General features: G+C 40.3%; 2 protein-coding genes across 3 annotated transcripts; one reads left to right on the plus strand and one right to left on the minus strand.

The window, feature by feature from the left end:
* Positions 1–3,102: 3,102 nt before the first annotated feature.
* Positions 3,103–11,474, minus strand: LOC109475846 (heterogeneous nuclear ribonucleoprotein A3 homolog 2-like). Of its 2 annotated transcripts, none has more exons than XM_019776648.1 (8): positions 11,373–11,474; positions 9,520–9,798; positions 8,944–9,154; positions 8,267–8,482; positions 7,298–7,612; positions 6,836–6,982; positions 6,261–6,346; positions 3,103–3,379 (listed from the first exon to the last, which is right to left on the minus strand). In XM_019776648.1, exons 1-7 carry the CDS (start codon positions 11,376–11,378, stop codon positions 6,279–6,281), a joined length of 1,242 nt encoding a protein of 413 aa, XP_019632207.1. In that variant the 5' UTR covers positions 11,379–11,474; the 3' UTR covers positions 3,103–3,379; positions 6,261–6,278. The 2 variants fall into 2 exon arrangements, with proteins under 2 accessions (XP_019632207.1, XP_019632206.1); XM_019776647.1 differs by lacking the exon at positions 3,103–3,379 and adding an exon at positions 5,289–6,004.
* Positions 11,475–11,641: 167 nt separating this feature from the next.
* Positions 11,642–17,551, plus strand: LOC109475849 (chromobox protein homolog 1-like). The gene is made up of 5 exons (XM_019776652.1): positions 11,642–11,739; positions 14,653–14,831; positions 15,278–15,449; positions 16,451–16,551; positions 17,224–17,551. The coding sequence occupies exons 2-5, from the start codon at positions 14,689–14,691 to the stop codon at positions 17,387–17,389; spliced, it is 582 nt and encodes a 193-aa protein (XP_019632211.1). The 5' UTR covers positions 11,642–11,739; positions 14,653–14,688; the 3' UTR covers positions 17,390–17,551.

Below are 17,551 nucleotides of genomic sequence, written 5' to 3' on the forward strand. Positions count from 1 at the left end.
AAATAATGTTTTATTCTCAATATTTTGTTGGGTGCTCTTCTGTACAATGAAGCGCAATGCACAAGTTTTTACTCAAGTTGATAATGTTACTAAATACTGTTCATAGTTAGGAGTCATAGGAAAATTGAGAAAAGAACTTTCCTGAGTAATGTTAGTTTTGTTGGAAGAAAAGAGCTTGCCCCCCAAAATGTAACAATTATATATGCCATCAACTACCTTGTGAAGCAAAATATTTCACTGGTGCTTGGACATTCTACTTTTGTTGCTTTGAGTGTCTGGTTTTCTGTAACTAGTTTTTCCCATGGGTACAATTAGGAACATAATTGGAATGCTAAGGTCAGAGGTCAAGGTCAAGTGAATGACGCTTCATCAATGGTATCAAACACACCTCCTTTTACTTGACTATATTCTTCACATCTGTGTCCATGACAAAAAAAAAAGTCATCATCATAGTTGAATACTTTGTTGACGTTACAGTAACCGTCACAGACACAGTTCGTTATCAAGTCAACTCCCAAAAGGGCTCATTCATGGCATAAATGCAGTTGTGATTATTTCTTTGTTTCATGATTTTTCAGGGAAATTATGGAGTGGGCAGGCCAAATGAAAATAGAAATATAAAACATGCACCCTGTGATAGACCCATATAATATATGCCATAAAATCGCCATAACGTTACCTGATCTCCAAGCAGATTTAAGGATTTGGCTCAGCTTTCTTTTTGCTGCACCTGCCGCCACTGTAAATGTATAGTTCCACGAACATGTCCATTTTTCTCAGACCGCGAACTTTTCCTACATTGCGAATATTACAGTATGACCCTGTATGACCAGATCCATATGCAAAGTAAACTGGTGAAGCCACATAGCGTTCAGACTGAAGTTGGAATGCGTTGAAGCCGGTTTGGAACTACCGAAGTGATTTGGGATCAAGCCGGTTTCCATGCAATCAGGCAGGGCCACATGAATCCTGCTTCCATAGAATCCGGATTGAATCTGATTCCACAAGCTTAGTGGTGTGAAGAGGGGGAAATACACCTTGAAGAAGGCCCAGGGTACCTTGCAAGTTAGATTACCATATCATCATCATCATCATCATCATCATGCTGTGAATGACAATGCTGTGAATTTTTACAGGTTGTTTCATATGTAGCAAAGTTAAACATGACTGTCTTTCTGGTGCATAAGCTACGTCTTTGCCAAAAATGTTATATTTTTTGTATGTATGCAGGTATGTATGGGATGTAACATTATGTACAATCAAGAAACTATGGATGGATTGTCATGAAACTTGGTAGATGGGTAGGTCTTGATGAGACTTCGAAATGAATAGATTTTGGGCTCCATGGCAGCTTGTTGCGGTACTGCAGCAAAACTTCCTGTTTTGGTATGTCGTGATCTGGACATCCAAGGGTCGACAATGTTGGTTAACGTTAGCTCAGAAAGATGTGATGTGAGTTTAGGCCCCCTAGCAGCTTGTTCTGAAACTGCAGATGCGGTTGTTTGAAAACCTTCGAGGAAGAAAAATTCATGAACAAGTTGATGAATACTAGTAGTTAATTTTGGCATGTAAGTTAATTTAAGTGATGCTTAACATAATTAGATGGCAATTTTCTCTATCTTATCTAATAGTAACAGGACCTAATTTGCATAATCAATGAGGAAATTCTTTAAATCAGTTGCATTCCATGATAGGAGTATTCAAACTTGTGACATGTAATTGGGAATGACAGGAACACCAACAGTTAGCATAATTAATGAGAAGTATAATTTCATAGTGGTGACAGAGATCAAGTCTTTTTTTTGGGATATTAGCAATCTACCGCTTCTGTGATGTCATGTTATGCAGGTGACACATCATAGGTTGCAGAAAGTCTGTGCCCCCTTCCCCCAGTCTTTGTCGAATCATCTGTGTCATCTACATAACTTGATATCACAAAAGCGTGGATTGCTCAGTTTTGTAGTTTGGTTAAGGAATTTCCATCTGTGTCCATAATATCACCAGGGTCCATAATATCGCCACCTTGAGAAATAGTGCGCGTAAAGATGTTTTTACTGCAACATACCCTAGGTATGTTTGATGTGTGAAGGAGTGCATACAAAAAGTATGTTGCAGTAAAAATATCTTTAATTAAGCACACTGTTTCTCAAGGTGGCGATATTATGGACCCTGGTGATATTATGGACACAGATGTTATAGGAATTTACAGTTTAAACTTTCATGATGACTTCTACCAACACAGATGAACTTTCAAAGTAATATGGTTGCAAATTGTGTGGCAATAAATGACAATATGCAAAATTGCTCAGAAATGGATATGAGCAGAACAAATTCATGTGTTCAAATTACATAGGATTGTGGGCTGTCCTACAGTTACACCTATCTTGTCTGGTAAGAATTGGAGCTGATGAAATATATTGGTAACCAGGTAAAACTCTCGGCCAGACATGTTTTGTTATGTAAGCTTCCCCCTTGTAAATTTTAATTTTCATATTCACAGTTCTTGTGGTCACTGCTGTACTGTGAACGTATCATTACGATAAACAAATAATTCACCGACCTACTTGTTTGCTGCATCTGCCACCACCGCGAACATATGGTTTCGGCATTTCGCGAACATGTCCATTTTTCTCAGACCGTGAACTTTTGCTACCACGAACATCAAGTGATTTACAGTATTACAATCTGCTGTTTAGAAAATCCTTGTTGTTGGAAGTTTGTTGCACCATGATTATCAAAAGTAGTCCATGATGGGACATGTTTCTTGCCAAACAAACTCCAATCACTGTTTCACAGTTTGTACCCAGTGTTGGAATTAGTTCAGCATTGTACTAGCTATATGTGAGTGTGAACAACCTGTATAGCCTATTTCTTTGCAAAATCATACATTTGCTTCGCATATTTAGTTCTTGTCTTTAGGCCTCTGGTTATTAAAATAATTAACTCCTTCAAGGTGCTACTAAATTTATGTTACATGCAATGTGTCAAGTTTGATACAGTTAGAAAATATATTGTATGACAAACTTTCCTCATGCCTTGTCTTCAATTTCTCACTCTCGTAAGTAACTTGGATGCTTATTGAACAACCAACAGAAGCAGAAATCACAGCATTGTTCAAAGATGCATTTATTACAAAATCTTCGGTAAAAAAACATACACTCTTTGAGTGCATTGCAACAAGAATGGAATCTTTAAACAGTTTAAAAAGGCATTTGACAAAGTTGAGAATTTGACACATTGTAGCTGCCATTGAAGTTTCTTGGGACTTGAACCATTGATACGGGATGGTCCATTCTGAGGAATTCATCAGGACATATTGCACAGTCTGTGAGGGAATGTCAGAGATGCAGCATGAAGAGATGGTGTCTGATACGGCACACTGAAAGGTGAAAAAAATAAACAATGTTTCAAGACAATTCTTTGCAATCCACATGTAACATAGTTCAATACACAAAGTTTGGGCCATTTCTCAAGTTGTGATGCTTCTTGTCTCGTCAAGCCTTGAAAAGTACATGCAATGATTACATTTTTCCTTGTTGTCAAAAGAAGTACATTCCTCTTATATGAAATTTTTTTTGTATGTTTCAGCCAAGGTTGAGAGCTTTTGAAACTGACTAAAAATCTGAGAATTCATAAGTACAGAAAGGAACCACAGAATCATAAAAATTAGGAGTCAAATGGGGGCTTTTTACTCAGATTAAGAATCAAATGCATTAGAATAAGTCTTGCTTCAAATTGATTAACTTTCTGATCTAACTTTCAATGAAAGTCAACAACTTGAGAGATGGCTGAAGTTCAGTTCCAGCTATAGCAAGGGTGCAAGTAGGCAGTTAAGGTAATGTAACATTAGAATCTATGCTTTGAAAAAACTTGATGAGCAGCTCACACCCTGTTATAGGCTGGAGCTTAGAAAGGTCACTACTTTTGGATCTCAGTTGAAGTCTGTATGAAGTACATTAAATTAAGGAATGGTCTTTTTTTCTATGGTCGGTGGGGAAACACAAGTTTTTCCCTAGGCCTTACCATGGAAGCCTTCAAATGAGAGTAACTCCAAAAGTTCTGACCCTTCCAATTTTCATGCAAAGTACTAAAACATTCCACCGCAGATATAAGATCTAGTTCCCTTCGTGTTGTTGTCCCAATACATACCCATACCTCTTTCTGTACTTCTCATACTCCCCTTTCCATCCCACAACTATGTGACAAACATACAAGATGACTGGTCTGATGCTGCCTACCTGTACACTTCCTAGCACTCCCTCAAAACCAACCGAAACACGGAGAGCAGCAGCTAGCTCACTTCTCCCCCTCTGGCATCTTTGTGGCTAGCTCACTTTCTTCTTAGAACCCAAGAGGCTGCCCTCCGAGTCTAGCTGATGTAGCTTTTCAGTCGAGGCTAGATGCACTCTCCCCATTCTCTCTCTGATAGCCCAAGAGTCTTTTTATGGGCCGTAGCTAGCTTTCTTCCTAGTCTCTCCCAGTTCAGTTCTACTGACAACTCTTGCTAGCCTCAGCTCAGTACTTTTGGCTGGTATGTCAAGTGACTTCAGACGACCTCTCGTTGGCTGCTAGCTGACTTCTCTGAACCAGAGGGTCGTCTGTCTGCCTCTCTCTCTCTCTGAATGTTCCTGACGCTTCTGGGTGGGCTAGCTGGCTGACCTTTCACCCAGATATGTCGTCTGTTGCTAGCTGTGCTGTTGACTGTTATTGGTAGCTAGGTGCTTTCCTTGGCTCGGACTTTGCTATGTATGAGTCCGCTGTCTCCTCTCCTTTGAGCACACTGGCCATTGCACAAGGAAATGGCTCCTACTACCTTGCAGGAATTATGAGGTAGACTTGTACAACGTAGATTGGTAACCACATGCGTGTAAGCTGTGTTTGTAAGTGTAGCGTTTCAATCAAATGACAGTTAAATATAGAGTTTTGAACTGAAAGATGAGGCTGCAGTACTTACTTCGAATTTAACTGTACAAGTGTATTTTAGAGTCATTTCAGCATAATTTTGGAAAATGGGGTGTGTATGTATAAGTATGTATGTAGACATCAAGTTTGTTTAACTGCCTGATTCAAATCCACAATCATCAAATACATATACTGGCATGCCTCTTCATGCCTCTATATTTTGAGAGTGAGAGAGTATCACATTGAGGAGAAATCAGTAGTTTACTGTAACCATTTAAACTTAATTTTGAAATAGTTCTGAAGTATGATCCCATCTCCCCACAATGTTTCTATTTGTATTGTGATTTCTAGTAACAATGACAGTTGTCTTCACAAGGGGCAAAGTGTCTGTCACACGAATAAAAACATTTATTTCCAAACAGAGACTGCTGACACATCTACTACAATTTTGCAAGACGTGCACACATGCACAGAACGTCTGATAAATAGAAGTGGAAAAGTGGTTTAAAAATCCCATCCTGAAAAACCCTTTACAACTGTCTGAAATTCCAGTCCTGCCAACAAGAAATTTTACCCTTTTCTTGATAATCTGCAAAACACTTAGCATGGTATGCACTGTCTTGTTAGTATTAGAATAATGTGTTCACCATTTCAAATCTCAAAAAGCTACAGCTGGAATGTCGTTGGACCCTCTTCAAAGGGATTTCGGGATACTCCTGTTAAAAAAGACTACCTGACCTGCACCACTATGTTGTCTTGACTCCTTTAATTCAATCCTTACTGTCTTTACAAATACAATATACACAAAATACTTATCTCCTACACTGACTGAAAAGAAACATCAAAAGCATACTACATTCTGGTGTCTAACAAAGCTTGCTGGAATAAAATGGAGATGGATCCCTTCTTATGTCCAAGCTACTTTAGGAGGATTATAGCAATAAGAGTCCATGATTTGGCCTTGATAAGTTGGAGGCTTCCCATAATCCTTTGCTGCCATGTCTGTGTGTCTGTACTTCCTGTCTGTGTGTCCTACTTCCTGTTCTGGCTTCTCATCCATCATATACTGTTGAAACTCAGCTTACTAACCTCACTGTCTGGCCTGTTGGTACATAAACGTGGCTATGTTAGGAACAACAGCAATGGCACCACACTGACGTATAGCTGACAGACACGCTAAGGCGATAATATCTGCTGCCGAAATACTCAACATGTAAACTGATTAAAAACTAACTGCATTTGTGTCTTTAGCTTTAAGCTGTGGCAATCCTATGGCTTAGGTGGGAACTGTTAATAATACCCTGACAGACACTGCAACCTACCCGTATTCCTAAGCTATGTTAAGGTTTACGTCTCACCTGTGGATGGCAGACTTCCTAGTATCTGCGCTGGCCGCCGCCGCCGCCACCATAGCCCCCGCCGCCACCACCGGAGCTATAGCTCCCTAAAAAATCGTAAGGTCAACGTTAGCACCTTTTAATCAACATGGAAAAATCCCTGGCCTGTCCTGTCAAAACCAAGGTCATTGATGGGAAACATGAAAAGATTGAATGGGCACAAAAGCTGTTTCTACACACAAGTCTTATGGTAATCTTGTGAGCAAGCAGCGACCATGTTCCTTTGGTGGTGTTATGTGGTATCCCTATTCTGGTAGACCTGTCTATCCTTCACAGGCAGAGTCACACACACACACATAATAAACATCAATCTACAAGTATCATCCAATTATATTCCTATGAATAATGCTACATGAAGGTGTTGACTGTTCATTGTGGTTTTTATCTTTGCTTTTCCAATATATTTTTACTTAATGTGGTGTACATGTACTACAGAACTGTTTCAATTGTTTCGCTACGAAAACTTCCTTCAAGAAAATGAAATCTGTGCAAATACAAATGAGTTTTTGGTATTGTTTTATAACAACGTTGCACACCTCCGTATGGGCCCCCTCCCTGACGGCCGCCGCCGCCATACCCCCCGCCGCCGCCCCCGCTCTTCATGGGGCCATAGTTGGACTGCTGGCTGCCGTAGCCACTGCCAAAGTCACTGTAGCCTCCGCCACTGCTACCTCCATAGCCACCTAATCAAAGGAAGTTAATAGTCAATGGAGACACCATAACAGTGATGACAGCTATAGCAATCAGTTCAGTTGCTATAGCAATACTTTTGTTCATCTTCAAATGGTTAAAACGATTTTTTAAAATAATATAGGTGTTATGGGAATGAGAAATATTGGGAAGAAGGAAAACACAAAAGTTTTAAATAGAGACATTTTTTAGCCTTTTTGTTACTAGGGATGATGCGGTAACAATTCTGTACATGGATTTCAATTTCAATATCAGATTAAACCCATGTTGATCTTGTTAAGAGTTGCTAGTAAGAAATGCATATTTACCACTGCTGCCTCCATAGTTTCCACCTCCACCTCCACTGTAGCCTCCGTCGCCTCCGTATCCACCTCCGCCTCCGCCATAGCTGCCACCGCCATAGCCTCCACTGCCGCCTCCGCCATAGCTGCCACCTCCGCCTCCGTAGCTACCACCTCCTCCGCCATAGCCGCCGCCTCCTCCGCCATAGCCACCTCCGCCGCCGCCATAGCCGCCTCCACCCCCTCCATAGCCACCTCCGCCGTAGCCTCCACCCCCGCTTCCACCGTAGCCTCCACCTCCGTAGCCGCCGCCTCCGCCATAGTTCCCATTGTTGTAGCCACCTGTGAAACAAACAAACATCAACAGATTATTCATACAAACAGTTTATCTTTACGTCTTGTCAACCCTCCACCTGTGTTGTTCCGTGGAGTGCAGTGTTGCGAGTCTTCTGTGACTGCAATTACCAACAGGTCGGTTAATACCTACCTCGATTATAATTGCCCCTGTCAAAGCTACCATACCTCCCATCCCCTCCTCCAAAATTGTGCCTCCTTTGGCCATAACCTGTTTGCAGGGGGTATTCTGTGCAAGTTGCTGCATTCTTAGCAACAACATTCCAAACCATGATCATAAGCCAAAAGATCCAGTTGCTGACTCATCTATTGTGTGCCTGGTTTCAGTATTTCTCAGAAAGTGCTACCCCAAAAAGCTAATACAAACACTTCCGTTTTCAACTCATGAAAAATCTAGCCAAGATCACCATCACGAGTGCTAAACACCCCAGAACCACATACAAAAAGAAAAGCAAACACCTTAGGCAAAGTACCTGCTTGTCAAGAACAGATTCTTAGGAAATCACTAGAATATGTTTGCTTTACCACCATACCAAACCTGTTGGGCAGACATTGATATTTTGAACTAAACATGTCCATATCCATTAATACTATAGCCTTACTACAATGACAGATTTAAACTCGGTGACAAGACTGACTTACCCCCGCGGTCACCGCCATAGCCGCCTCCGCCATAGCCGCCACCCCGGCCACCGCCGCCTCCGTAGCCGCCCCGGCCACGTCCTCCGAAGCCGCCCTGGCGTCCGCCGCCACGACCACCGCCGCCCCCTGCCTGTTGCTGAAGGCGCTGCAGCTCTTGTTTGGGGACAGCCTTCTTCACCTCCGACTTGTGACCATTGATGTCGTGGTACTTTATGCCTGGTAATGAAGAATAACTTGTTATTCTTCTCTCATTTCACCAAAACAACTTTAGATCTTAGTCAAGTCTCAAGTAATGTTTGCTTTCTGAGAAGCTTACTGCTCAATCAGTTGTTGCAAATCAATTGTGTTTTGATGTCTTTTAAATCCTACTTTTTGTTCCTAGAAACTGCCTGACCAAGCCCCGGTTTGGAAATGTGACCTCGGCATTACATGTACCGATAATTCATAACTTTTTATTTTATTAACAGACAGACATTTGGCAAAAGCTATATCAGGATTCTGACTATACATGTGCAGCGACACTGATGTGCTGTGCAAAATATGCCAAAGTTGAACTTGAAGGGCAAGGCCATGGCAAGGCCCTATCAAAACCTAAAGATTGGCATCACTGAGAAAAAACTGTTTGCTGACAGTGTGCTCCAAACTAAAGAAAACTGGTCCCTCCTAGTCCTACTTACAGGCAATCTTGTCCACAGGATCGTGATCATCGAAGCTGATGAAGGCAAAGCCGCGCTTCTTCCCCGTGTCCTTGTCCGTCATGACGTCCACCGACTCGATGGTGCCATACTTGGAGAAGTACTGTCTCAACATGTCCTCGTCTGTGTCGTCCTTGATCCCCCCGACAAAAATCTTCTTGGTGCAGACGTGCGCTGTGGGGTTATTGGAGTCCTGGGACAGAGGAAACATGTCAAATATACAATTGAACAAAGGCAAATCCCAAGCAGATTTATGATGGTTTTGTGGTCCAGTTTTTCTCATTGAATGTGTTGCTTGCTCCTAAATCGATAACAGGACATCAATGAAACCAATACAATTTCAAAGAAGCTGATAATATATATATATATATATAATATATAGTGTAGTGTATAGTGTATAGTCATATTTACATTACCAAAAATTACATCTGAATTTTTTAAAAAACACAAGGTATCAGGACAAATTCAGTATTTCATCAAATTTTTCTTTTTTTTTTTTAAATTCCAATTGCATTAAGTTATTGATTATTTTCATGGCATCATCTTTCAATACCTTACCTCTCTTGACACAGCTCTTTTTGGTTCCACTTCTCTTCCATCCAGCTTGTGTGGTCTGCTTTTCATGACTTCATCTACCATGTATGCTCTCTTGAACGTAACAAACCCAAACCCCCTGGACCGCCGAGAGTTGGGGTCCCGCATCACAACAACATCTACAATTTCCCCATGTTGCCCGAAGTGTGCTTTCAGGCCATCCTCGTTGGTTTCATAACTGAGGCCGCCGATGAACAGCTTACGCTGCTGCTCGTTTTCGCGGCGATCTTCTCCGTCTGAGTCCTGTAAAGGCAATACGAAAGTCATCAGTTCCTCTGGTAGTGGAAACATGAATTTGTTGGTGTGAGAACTGAGAACACTAAATCATGTCTGACATACTGTAAGTGTAATTCATGATTTTTCCATGGAACTTTTATGTTTGCAGTTTTTATGGTCACTTCTGTACCGCAAACATGCTATGGTTAACAAATAATTTGCCGACATTCTCTTTTCTACACCTGCTGACTGTTACAGTGAACATGTAGTCCCACAAACATGTCCACTTTTCTTAGACCACAAACTTTTGCTACCACGAAGATCAATAGTAAAGTTTAGGACAATCATCTCAAAACGTTGACCTATGAGATATCAAGGATTTTAGGCCCCTTAAAGTATTTATATTCAATGTGAATTCAGTTCAGTTCAGACCCATGTTTATTTCCAAACCCTGTGTTTGTCCTTCTCGTTGTGAGACTCAGTTATTAATGGGTCAAAATGTAAATTCCTCAGTGACCCAATATGCAGATATGTTGTAGTAAGGAGCAGGATAATTAAATCCCACAGAAAATTAGAAATAAAATTGACATGTAAATTAGATCAGCTCAAATTGCCATGACACCTCATTTACATTGTCTAAAGTCTTACAACAACAAAAAATCCAGATAAAACGAGGATATTTCTTTCCAGGGACCTCCCTAAACAATGGAGCAGTGGAGCTCCTCCACCCAGTCCTTATCTCAGCTCCACCCTGTTAATTTTCAAAACTAGTGTTTTTACACCCTTTTCCAGGGTTCTTTGGTCAAATTTACAGATATTTCGCACCCTCCTCCATTCTGTCCCAAATTTCTGGGGAGATCCCTGCTTTCATCTGTCGTTTCAAGAAGTTGCTGAACTTACCCACCAAGAAATGATATATGGCATAGCCTAGTCAACATGTGCCAAAAATTATGAGGACCACTTAAAATGATTTCTCCCTATAATTTCGTCTTGCTTTCATTTGTCTTTGTTAAACATGAGCACCGAGTCCCTTTAAAAAAATCATCCCCCTTCACAAAAAAAAAAACGAAAAGAAAAACTACTTATTAGTACTTTTTTAAAAGAATGAAACTCAAGATGGTTTAACATTTTGAGGTGACCTAGTTTTTAGTCTAGTGCAATAGACATTGGGACAACAGCCAATCCACAGGACCCACGCCAAACAGAGAACAAAGGGCCCACGCCCAAGCCCACGCTGCCAAGTCTTTCACCAAAAGCTAAGACTGAGAAGCCAGCCAAAAAAATAACGCCACGATATACAGGCAAAAGCAACACGTTGCAAAGTCTGCGGGAGCTGTGAAGTTAAGTGATTTGTAATAAATGATAAATCGCAAGACAGATACAAAACAGGAGGAGAAAGATGGCGACGCTAAAACAGCAAGCCATTTCCTGCTTCTTTGCAAGCCTTATAAAACCTGCATCTTTGGCGAAATTCGAGCTTATGCAATAAGTTTTATACACTCTATAAGTCCGGCAATGTATCGTTAATAGGGAATAACGGCGTACGTTTCATAATAATGAAATATGACCAATATATGGAGATAATACGGGAGAGTACTCACACTCATGTTCGTTGCGCCACGTTTCAACCAGAGGAAGTGTGGAAAATCACGTGGTGCTAATTACTGCATTTTCCGAAAAAACACGACGGTCTACGGAGAAAGCCGAAAATTACAGTCCCATAGTTTTTTCAATTTAATGCGCAAAATATAAAAATATGTAAACAGTAAGAATCTTTTCTACGATTTACTCATATTATGTACAAATTCTGTGGTTTTGTATGTGTGAATCTGATAATAAAGTAAAAGTTTTATTTTCGGGAAGTTTCCGAAGATTTCCGATGAGAACCGAAGTCGATAGCACGCATGCGGCCTAGACTTGATTTTTTTGGCGGGCAACCAGAGGGGGATCATTGCTACACACTGAAAGGTAAGCACGACACTACAGCTTGTTTTGAACAACTTTTCTTTCCAATTTGATTCTTATCATTCTGTTTCCTTGTCACACTAGTTCATGCCGACCTCTCCAAATCTTCAGGTCATTTATATATGGGAAGGTTTGGTCAGATAGTTGCCTTTAAAAGGTGGTGTCGGAGAGAAAAGGTCTTCGAAAATTTCCCATTTCTTTTTCCAACATGGCCGCCTTGCGGTCACGATGAAGACTCTCCACAACGTAGCTCCTTTTGTACTCAACTTATCTGTTTAGTGTTTGGAAAAGAAATGTAACGCGAAGCGTTAACGTGACTTTGGCGTTCCTACACTAGTTTAGGCGGGATATATGTGTAGATTTTCCCTCAGGTCAGCTCGTGGTGTGGGTAATTATGTATATGGGAGCGCGAGCAAGTTTTCTCGTTTTCCCCCCAAAGGCCCCACGCCGTCCAACTATGCAGTACTCACCTGGCCCGTGAGTCATCTAGGGTGACAGACGGGATATTTTTTTACTGAAATCTCGATTTTTAACACCAAACATAGGTAATATGAGGTACAAAGTTAAGACAGGTGTGTTTTAAAGCTGAATAGATATGAGTATGTTGGAATTTCTTTGTTACTTCTAGGGAAATTGTCAAAAATATGGTGCTGATACCAACCTGTTGTAAATAACGTGGCACTGAATGTGGAAGAGCGGGCGGGGAAATACTAGTAGACAAAGGTTGCTTTTGTCTTTGGACATATGAATCTTCATATTAGATACAGCTTAGCTACAAGTGCTTATTTTTTAAGGAAATTTTTGAAACACTTGTAGCAATATGTGATGACTATGAGAGATCTTGTCCAGTCATCTGTAGATTTAGGTGTCAACAGGAAGACAAAAGAACCCTTTGTCTATTTTCCCTGCTCGCGCACATTCACTGTCACATTGTTTTGTTTTATAGAAGTACCATATTTTTGTCTTGTAATTTAAATGTAAAGTAAGGGGAAGAGGTCAACACAACACAGTTTGACACTCACACATAGATTAATATTTTGTGGGGAGCAAGATATGCAGAGAAAGCTGGGGAGGGGGGGTGTGTACCAAAACTGAAATGTATACCAGAAAATTTTACTGAAATTACAGGGCTCCAGACTAACTTTTTGACTTAGGAGCAGCAAACAACCTGTACATGAAAGATCTGCATGTGATATTAATATGCAAATTAGTTGATTCAAGGGGGAATTAAAAACTTTGCAATAGCTCAATTGGTAGAGTGCTCGCTTTTTAACCGGGAGGTCGTGAGTTCAAACCCCGGCCGGGTCATACCAAAGACTTTAAAAATGGTACACACTTCTTTCTCTGCTTAGCACTCAGCATCTATGAGAAAGGGTGTGGGAAGGTCAAACACACAGCACTACCACGTAGTACCAGCGGACCAGCCCCCTGCTGTAGTGCATTGCACAACTGTGTGTCGCCCAAGGGCTACAGAAATGGATATGGGCACCACCCTACGCTCTGCGTAAGAGCATGGGAGACCTTTCCTTTTTTCCTTTCTGTTTTAGGCTTAAAAGTTGGGGGAAAACGTGAAATGAAATTGAGTACTAGTCTAGTGTCATTTTGTTGCATTCAAGACTATATAGCCTTGTTTTGTCAATTTTTCAGTGATTTTACTAGATGATTTTCATCAAAGTTACGTTTTCCTTTGCAAAATAGTTTGAAATTTGCACATGAAAGAATGTGTTTCAGAAAATATGAAATCAAGCTTCTAATATGGAGAAAAGCTTGAAATTGTTACATTTTACTATACTTCACATGTTACCAGGCACAATCCAGTTTATTTTGGGTCCCAATTCGATTCTGTATGCCATGAAGACTTGAGAATCATTTCACCCTTCTTCTTTCACATTCTTATCACTCATTATCAGAATGAAATTGCACCTTCTGAAAAGTTTCCCATACTGCCTATCCAATACAGCTTTGGTGCTTTAAAATAATAACGGTAGTAACAAAAAAAAATCTTGACTAGTAGTACCTAGCACGTCGGCAGAACATACTGCACCTGTGCAAAACCCGTAATGTATTAATATGCATAGCACTTTGCCACTTAGACAGAAGGTCATATTTGTGCATGTTAACATCCCGTCTGTAGTTTCCAAATGTTGTTTCAGAAAAGATATCGTATGCAATGCAGGAAAAATTCTGATGAAACATTGACCAAACATCCAACGAAAATCGTGAAAAAACAGGGTTTGCACAGGCGCAGTACGTTCTGCTGACATCCTGTAGTACCCTGATTACACTCCATCCCTTTTGAGTTTGAAAAAAAAACATAGTCTGCCAAGGAAGGTCACGGACCAGATCAGTGTAACCAGTCCTTGAAGTTTGTCGACGCGTCACATCCTTTGTTTTATGGCCTTGGGACCACAAGTTGTACAACTGTTCTCTGAGGCACAGACAGCTGCTTTACAATTGAAATTTCACAAGGAATATTTGAAGGCAGCATGCTTTTATCTCACATTGCATCTCGTGCATTTCTTGACTTTGTTATAAAAAAAAAAAATCTGTGTGAAACAAGATTTTGTTACAGTAAGTTGAATGTAGCAAAGTTTCTACCCATACTACGGTAGACCAACCCAAAATGACCCAGTACAATCAAAGATTGTCATGCCATTGAAATCCAAGGCAAACTGGACAATTTCACCAGGATTTATAAAATTCAAAAATTGCAGTTGCTAAATGCTTGAAAGCGATGTGGTTGTCATTGGGCCATGTGCAGTCTCAACTCAGACAGGTGGTTGGCTTGGGCAAGCCCCTTAATGCTTGAAGAAAATTTCAGTGCATAATAATATTGGTCTATTTGAAGAGGTGGTTGGACATGCAGTTTGACTGTACAATATCTTTTTCCACAATGTCTTTTTTCTTTCTGAGTAGTGGTGTTGGATTCTACTTCTGATCGTCCTACAAAGGATGGGAAAGAAGAAGATGAAGAAATCCGGAACTGAGATGGAGGAAGAAGAGGAGCCTGAAGAGTATGTTGTGGAGGAGGTCCGTGATCGGCGTATTCGTGGTGGCAAGGTGGAGTTCCTTCTGAAGTGGAAGGGGTACTCAGAGTAAGTTCTGCACATCTTCTCTTGTGATATTCATCAACCTTTTTATATGAACTCCATACTATGTATGTGGGTGAAATATATTATTTTTCGGACCATCTTTGTGCTAATATGTTACATCTATAGTGAGTGCAGTAGCGTAATATTTATTATTACGAAGACTTATCATTCAACAAACATAACTACAGCGATACTCCTTACCCATGCCATGTATCTTGCACGTTTTTCTTCTTGCTGCTGCTTTACTGAACTTAAGATAGAGTTACTCTGTAGTTCAGTGCTCGAAGTAGTCAATTTATTTTCTGCAATATTTGATGCTAGCTTGTTAATTCATTTATTAGTAAGCTTGCCAAAATACAAACATATTTCTGCAGTTGGATATTTCAAACCTTTATTTGCTAGTATTGTCCAGATATTTGCTTTCCTAACTATTGGTTAATTTTTTTCAGGATCGAAAATACCTGGGAGCCAGAGGAAAACCTGGACTGTCCTGACCTGATTGCTGAGTTCATGAGGAAGTACAACCAGAATAAGGCGGCAAAAACAGAAGAAAAGAAGAGAAAATCCACAACCACCGTGAACGGCACAGAAGAGTCAAAAAGGAAAAGGAAGGCAGAAGAGGTATGGTTGGTGGGACCAGTTTAATGCATGCATTTCATGAATAAATCATGAAGGCATGTTTTCATTACTGTTCATGATGACTTTTCAGTGTAAATATGTTTGAGCAAAACTATTGCCCTTCGGTTTATTGTATTCCAAATATCTTTCTTAAAGTTAAACCTTGTGAGCCAGCATCCATTTTTACTTTGGTCTATAGAACTTGCGCTTTGGAAATGTAGTGGAGGGTGTGAAAGAAATAATGGCAATAGTTTCTGAATTTTGTATGATCCATACTTACAAATTCTACGTTACATGTGAAATTTGCCACTGCGTTTACAGTGTATGCTGAAAAAAAGTTTGAGGACCAAATTTTATGTCCTACTAGTACACATCTCTTCTGGGAGAGTTTTTAAGTGTGTTCTTGCCTTAGCCTCAGCAATACATGTACATACAAGTAAACCCCTAATGTCACAACTCTAGAAAAGTGGCAGCCCTAGGAAGACCAGGACGCACATGGTGATGTATGAGGTTGGTGATTGGGTGCACTGGAGTATGTCCTCTTTGATTCACACCAAACCCTCCTCTGGATTTGTTGTCGCTAACAGTCTTGAATTTGGTTGACGTATCACTTTGTGTGGTCAAAACATCCTTCGTAACATGCTTTGCAGTTTTGCCTTTGAATCTTTTATGTATTTTTTTCCAAACATCACCTTTGACTTGATTTAGATAAGGAGTTGATGCGACCGTGTTACCAAAAAGAATCAGTCACGAGTAAAACAGTAACCGTGAAATCAAGCTTGTTGTTACATGGTAACAGGTGCTCTGGTCTTTTTTGTAGTAGGTCATGAAAACGAACAAGAAATCTTCTGAGTATTTGGTCCCTGTCGAATAGCACAAACGATGTATTCCCTTCCCTCCAATAGGGCCCGGCACTTTTGTGATAAGAACACAAATGACAGTATATAGACACAATATGCCAGGAGACTTTTTGATGTTGACATTGACCTCTGTATTGAACCTAGGATGATGAGGACAAACCACGCGGCTTTGACAGAGGTCTTGAGCCAGAGAGAATTATCGGAGCTACAGATTCCAGTGGAGAGCTCATGTTCCTCATGAAGTGGTGAGTGAAATCTTATGAGGTTGAACTTTTCACTTAGAAGTAATCTACACGATTTAGAGTCTGCAATGATGTGGAAAGGCAGTACACATAAGCTACCTGATTCATCTAAGAAACTGTGTCACAGTTTCTAAGATGATTCAGGTAGCTTATGCCATATATAAAAGCAATGCTGGCACACAGGCCAATTATTCTGATTCTTGTCCTGAAGACTTGACTGATGTTGATTGAACAGACAAGCCATTTGTTATAAAGAAGGCCAGGAGAAAAAGATGAAGTGAAGAAGATCGACAGAAAAAGAACAGTTTGATATCTGTTTAACCACTTGTATTGCAAATTACTGATATAGCAGCATCTGTATCTGTAATCATGCTAGATATGAACTTGTTCGTGTTATATTGTTTGCTCTTGTATTGATAAGCTTGGATTTACTGTAATCATAATCATAATTTTGATTTGTACACCAGCTCATTATGTACCTTTGTCCTTTCTTATTATTATCATTACCTTGTTTTATTGCTTCCTTTTATGTGTGAGGAGAGGGCTGGCATAAGTTTCATAACTTTTTGCCCAATCCTCGAAAAATAAATGTGAATAAAATAAAATAAATCATAATTAGATCTGAATAGTTGTCTCACCACTAATCTGATTGCATATCTGTGTGTGTGTCTGCAGGAAGGGGAGCGAGGAGGCAGACCTGGTTCCGGCGCGGATAGCCAACGTAAAATGCCCGCAGATCGTCATCCAGTTCTACGAGGAGAGGCTGACCTGGCATTCCTACCCCAGTGAAGAGAACCAGAACGACTCGGGCAGCACTTCAGAGACTACAAACGAAGTCTGATGGCAGCCCATTTTCCAGAGCTATTTTTTTCCTTTCATATCGTTATCGAAAGTACTTTCTGGATAGGATAAGAAGAAGATGTTCTCGCACCAAGGAGCATATTCTTCTGTAGTGATACTCTTAACAAGTCGGTCGATGTAACTTACACTGATAGAAATGCAT

This window comes from Branchiostoma belcheri, unplaced genomic scaffold (genome assembly GCF_001625305.1).
Source record: "Branchiostoma belcheri isolate BF01 breed outbred unplaced genomic scaffold, Haploidv18h27 scaffold35, whole genome shotgun sequence".
Taxonomy (NCBI): Eukaryota; Metazoa; Chordata; class Leptocardii; order Amphioxiformes; family Branchiostomatidae; genus Branchiostoma; species Branchiostoma belcheri.